At 45.5% G+C, this 5,908-nt stretch overlaps 2 protein-coding genes across 2 annotated transcripts; both read left to right on the forward strand.

Annotated features, from left to right (window-relative positions):
• Nucleotides 1-214: 214 nt before the first annotated feature.
• On the forward strand, nt 215-1,174 carry LOC138904223 (uncharacterized). Its single transcript, XM_070192729.1, has one exon. The coding sequence runs from the start codon at nt 215-217 to the stop codon at nt 1,172-1,174; it is 960 nt and encodes a 319-aa protein (XP_070048830.1).
• A 1,623-nt stretch (nt 1,175-2,797) lies between these two features.
• On the forward strand, nt 2,798-4,999 carry LOC138904224 (uncharacterized). Its single transcript, XM_070192730.1, has 3 exons — nt 2,798-3,672; nt 3,760-3,872; nt 3,963-4,999. The coding sequence occupies exons 1-3, from the start codon at nt 2,798-2,800 to the stop codon at nt 4,997-4,999; spliced, it is 2,025 nt and encodes a 674-aa protein (XP_070048831.1).
• Nucleotides 5,000-5,908: the final 909 nt, after the last annotated feature.

The raw sequence follows: 5,908 nt of genomic DNA on the forward strand, positions 1-5,908 counted from the left end.
CAAAAGTGGCCGTGATTTGTTTTCGGTTATATTTTTCAAAAATTATAATGATAGTAATCTTTTCATGGTCAGTTTTGTACAAAATTTTAATCTAGTCACCCTAATTTAAAATGTGCAGAATGAGCACCGTTCAGAACTTACCTGTGAAGGTTATGGATCAGATTCCACTGGCACTCCACATGTGGTGGGAGGATTTGGGAAAACAAGACGAGACATGGTCAACCAATACCTAGGGGCGCTCACTGGACTATTGAAAATTCAACCTAGAAGGGACCTGATAGAGGCATTAGTGGCATTCTGGGACCCCGCTCATAATGTTTTACACTTCTCAGATTTTGAGCTTACGCCCACTTTGGAAGAAATGGCGGGTTATACTGGGAGCACGGAAGGACTGAGACACAAGTACCTGGTATCTCCAAGGACTGTTACTCCCCACAAGTTTCTGGACTTACTAAAGATAAGCAGACAAATCAAGACGGGAAGTCTAGCACGGGGAATTTCCACTTTTCATTTTCTATATCAGCGATACGGGCATCTAGGGGGATTCGAAGACCCTGAAAATGGACTCTGCAGTAAAGGAAACCGATCAAAATGGGAGACCCATAGATGTTTTGCCTTCATGGTGGCATTTTTAGGACTTTTGGTGTTTCCAAGGGAGGACGGGCACATTGATTTGCGGATAGCCGGGGTTGTCCACGTTCTGACTACTCAGGCCAAGAGTACTCTCGCACCCATGATCGTATCAGATATATTCCGAGCCCTCACGTTCTGTAAGGCCGGAGCCAGTTTTTTCGAGGGATGCAACCTATTGTTGCAAATGTGGATGATCGAACACCTCTGTCATCGTCCTCGATACATGAACTATGGGTCTACGGGAAAAAACTGCATTGAAGAGTTTAGTGCACGAGCAACAGGATTCGAGATGCCGAAAGGGGTCAAAGATTGGATTACCCGCCTTCAATCTACGACCGCAGATCAGGTAGAATGGACATTGGGTTGGCTTCCCGTTGATGAGATTGTTTATATGCCCGCCACTGGTCCCTACTTCTTGCTAATGGGTCTCCGAAGCATCCAACCCTATGCTCCGTACCGGGTTTTGAGACAGCTTGGAAGATGCCAGACAGTTCCTAGAGATGAAGATCTTAGCACTTATGTGGTCGAAAATCCGTCCTGATGCCCAATTTCCCGAAGAAGCGGTTCGCCAAATTTGGAGCGAATGCCAGTATTTGGGGGCAAACACCCGAGTACGTGATTTGTCTAAAGGTGAGGTCTTACCTAGTTATGTTGCCTGGTATGGAAAGAGAGTCGCGACGAGTGGTGAACCCGAATGACCAACTAAAAGACCTCATATCCAAGAATTTGTTGACGCATTGCAGGAGCAGTGGGCTTGGTTAGCCAAAGAAAGGGAGTACCGAACCACCATAAGCAAGCTAGAAGAACAAATCGAAAAAATCAAATTTGATAGTAGTTTGCAGACAGCTGAAGATGAAGGGGAAAAGAAGAGGTTGACCAAGGAAAATAAAGCCCTTCGAGCCCAAATTCAGAGAATGAAAATAGCCGCCGAGACACCAGCAAGAAGTGAGAGAGATGAGAAAATTATAACCAACCTGAGGCGGAAAGTACATGATTACGATTTTGACTTGACAAAGGTCGAAAGGGACTTGTTCAACGCTCAAGCGAAGCTGGCCAAAGGTGCGGAAGAACACGCTAAATTAGCCTACCAGTTGAAGCAGAAATATGACAAAGAAGTAGCGATTTTACAGAAGAAGTTGGTTGCCCTGGAAAATGAAATGATCAAGCAAACAAAGGATTTCAAGACAGAAAGAGAGCATTGCTATGCACTGATTTACCAACTATAAGAAAGCCTGAAGCAGTTGCAAGACCAAAGCAACACAGATACACAAGTATTAGAGGCTCGGGCCCAGCAGATTGGACGTTTGCTTCAAGAAAAGGGTGTCATCAGAATGAGGATTAAAGAGATAGCTGATTATGTTGTAATGAAATGCCATGAATGTGAAGACATGACCAAGTCTATGTTTTTTGCTTCTGTAATGACATTCGTCCGACAAGTGATGGTTGACCTAGACCGCCTTCAAGAAGATATTGCCCGCAGGCCTGTACGGAGACCGGCTGATGTCCCGCAAGCCTCCGGAGTACCAGTAGAGGCTCTGATGTATTTTTTATTTCCTTTAGTAGTCTGTGTTTTACTTTCTCTGAGTCTTGTTCGCCTTTCTCAAAGTTGTCTATTACTTTATGCCGAGTCTGTAGATTTTCCTTTTTTGCAGTCATCTCTACTTTAGTCCTTGTAATAGAAAATCCAAAAAGATTATCTTTTATTAATAAAATAAATTATTTCGCATCTATTGCTCTGAACTACGTAATGATCTAATTCATGCGGTGTCATGATACGCAGGCAATCCCCATGGGATTCGATCATATTCTTAAAAGAAGAGAGGGAAAAAGAAGAGAGAGGAAGAAAGAAAAGAGGGGCCAAACTAAAAAAAAGGGGAAAGAATAAGAATTAAAAGAGCGAAACACAGCAGAAGGTGAGAGGGAAAAGTCAGGATTTGGAGAATTTGGAAAAGCCGGGATGAAACATACGAGCCGTCGCAAAGCATCTAGGAACGTTAACTGCTCAGGTGCATTGCATACCCAATGTGCGATTAACTATCTGTAAATTGCTTTTAAAACTGACCAAGTTTTTGTGTGCGCATAGACAGGTTTTGTTTTAGGTGGTTAGTTTGTTGGCATCCTGGCAAGTCACCCTTATAATACCAGATCAAAGTGCAAGGCAGTCATGACTAGCAAAGAATTGGACACGGGTGTTGTCGACCCGCCGAGGGAGATTGTAGAATCGGAGTCTGAATTGAAAGAGGTGGTCTACAGGTTGAAGCATCAAATGGCAGAAATGTATCAAGCCTGGGTCAGGGGGCATCCTCCACCTTCATTCCCCGCTAACTACCCAAAAAATCCCGCTTTCATCCCACCACTGTCACAAGCCCAAGATCTCATTACCATTGATCTTTCCCCTCAGCACGCACCAGGCTTTACCCATTATCGCCACTACCCTGGTACCTCGTCCCAAACCTTTCACGCTCCACCAGCCAAAACAACTGCATACCCTGCTCCGACATCCGCTCCTGTTTTCGTAGCCCCTCCGCGAGCTACCCTTCACAGATCTTCTAGTGAACCCGCGTTCCAAGCTCCAGATACCCAATATTATGTTCCAGAACCAACTTTCAAAGTCGCGGATCCTTATTCCCATGCCCCTCGCTTTGAACCTCTTGTCAAAACTGAGAAACCATCCCGGAATGTGGAGCAGGATGAGATGTTCAGGAAAGTGAAGAGCCTAGAGCAATCTTTGAAGAACATGCAAGGGATAGGAAGCCAAGTAAGTGTGGCTTACAAGGATTTATGCCTATTTCCGGATGTTCAACTGCCTGCTGGGTTCAAGATGCCCAAGTTTGACCCGTACGATGGACATGGAGATCCCGTGGCCCATTTGAGAGGCTTCTGCAGCAATATGAGAGGCGCCGGTAGGAAAGATGAATTATTAATGGCATATTTCAGTCAAAGTCTGAGTGGGGCAGCTTTAGAATGGTACACCCACCAAGACACTAGCAGGTGGTACACATGGGATGACTTGGCTCAGGCCTTTGCTCGGCACTTTCAGTACAATATAGACATTGTCCCGGATCGCCTATCTTTGACCAAGGTAGAGAAGAGGCCCAATGAAAGCTTTAGGGAATATGGTTTCAGATGGAGAGAACAAGCTGCACGAGTCTACCCTCCAATGGAGGAAGATGAGATGGTCGAGTACTTTCTTCAAGCCCTAGAGCCCACTTACTTTGGCCATTTGATCTCAGCCATAGGTAAGTCCTTCAACGATGTGGTAAAGATGGGAGGAATGGTGGAAGAGGGACTCAAGTCAAGCAAGATCATGAGCTACTCTGCCATAAAAGCGACCACACAGGCAATTCAAAGTGGCACCGGAAACCTGTTAGGCAAAAAGAAGAAAGAAGATGTCGCTATGTTTGTCTCTGGATCATGGCGTGGCCCAAGGGGTCTGCTTCACCAGTACACCCAAACTCGACCCCAACCTCAAGCCTACACCCAAGCTCCATATAATCCATCTCAGCACTATCTCCCGCCACAAGACCCTCGATATTCTGTCGAGCTACCCCAATACCATGTTCACCACGCACAGTCATATGCTCAACCCCCTCCTTACCCGCAATGGCATGCTCCAACTCCACAAAATCTTTATACACCCCCACAACCATACCAAAACCCTACTGGTCCAAGTTTTCGACCGAAGCCAGATTACAGAAAAGAAAGGCAACAACGAAAAGAAACCTTCACCCCTCTTGGAGAGTCCTATACCAGTTTGTTTCAGAGGTTGAGGCAGTTGGACGTTTTGAGGCCGATTGAGCCCAAGATACCAAATCCGCTTCCAAGGAACCTTGACTATTCCCTCAGATGCGCATATTGTTCTGATGCCTCGGGGCACGACACAGAGAAGTGCTGGCATTTGAAGAGGGCGATCCAAGAGCTCATTGATACAAATCAAATTATGGTCCAGAGCCCGGAGGCGCCAAACATCAACCAAAATCCTTTGCCGGCCCATGTAGAGACACACATGATCGAGATAGTTCATAAGGATGGGGAGCCCAAAAACTCTTCCAAGTCTGTCATGATGATCCGGGCTAGCAAGAGTAATCCAATCAAAGCTCTAGATTCTGCAAAAGCAATATCCTTGACGATTAAAGGGGTGTCGGAGAAGCCAAGCACGCTCAATGTGAAGCCTTCTGTATTGGTTGTGAAAGGGCCTCCAGTTGATGTTGAAGCGAACCAGGAAAGGCAAAAAGTGATCGTGCCAGGGGTCCCGGGCAAGCCGGTCATAATCGTGGAAGGGGTTCGTGTTACCCCCGTTATCATTAAGCCAGTAACCCAGTTACCGATGGTTGACACAAAGGCCGTCCCATGGAATTACAAATAGGTGGTAATAACATACAAAGGGAAAGAAGTAGAAGAAGAAATCAATGAAACCGGAGGACTAACTCGTTCTGGGAGATGTTTTGCCCCAGAAGAATTGAGGAAAACCAAGCCATTCAAGGATGGCCACATCCCAGTAAAAAAGTCGGTCACCGAGGAAGAGGCCGAGGAATTCCTGAAAAAGATGAAAATGCAAGACTATTCCATTGTAGAACAGTCGAGGAAGACACCAGCTCAGATCTCTCTTTTGTCTTTGCTGATACATTCAGATGAACACCGCAAAGCCTTGATGAAGATTTTGAATGAGGCCCATGTTCCTGACAAGATCACAGTGAACCACTTGGAAAAGATTGCTAACAAGATTTTTGAGGCAAACAGGATCACTTTCTCAGATGATGAACTTCCTATAGAGGGTACAGAACACAATCGAGCTCTTTATCTCACAGTAAAGTGCGAGGATTCTGTTGTCTCAAGGGTACTGGTGGATAACGGTTCCAGTGCAAATATCTGCCCTCTGTCCACTTTGCAAAAGTTGAATATTGGCACTGAAATGATCCACACTAATAATGTATGCGTTCGAGGTTTCGATGGAGGAGGGAAAGATTCTGTCGGTGATATAATGCTCAAATTGTCAATAGGGCCAGTTAAGTTCACTATGGAGTTCCAAGTGCTAGATGTGACTGTCTCCTACAACCTGCTGTTGGGCAGGCCCTGGATACATGCAGCCAAGGCAATCCCGTCTTCTCTGCATCAAATGGTAAAGTTCGAATGGGACAGGCAGGAAATAGTTGTCCACGGTGATGAGAACTTATCTGCTTACAACGACACAATCGTTCCATTTATTGAAGTTGAAGATGACAAAGGGCCTTGGGTTTACCAAATGTTCGAAACAGTGTCTGTCGAGAAAATTCCC

The sequence above is a fragment of the Nicotiana tomentosiformis genome, chromosome 2, assembly GCF_000390325.3.
Source record: "Nicotiana tomentosiformis chromosome 2, ASM39032v3, whole genome shotgun sequence".
In the NCBI taxonomy this organism is placed as follows: Eukaryota; Viridiplantae; Streptophyta; class Magnoliopsida; order Solanales; family Solanaceae; genus Nicotiana; species Nicotiana tomentosiformis.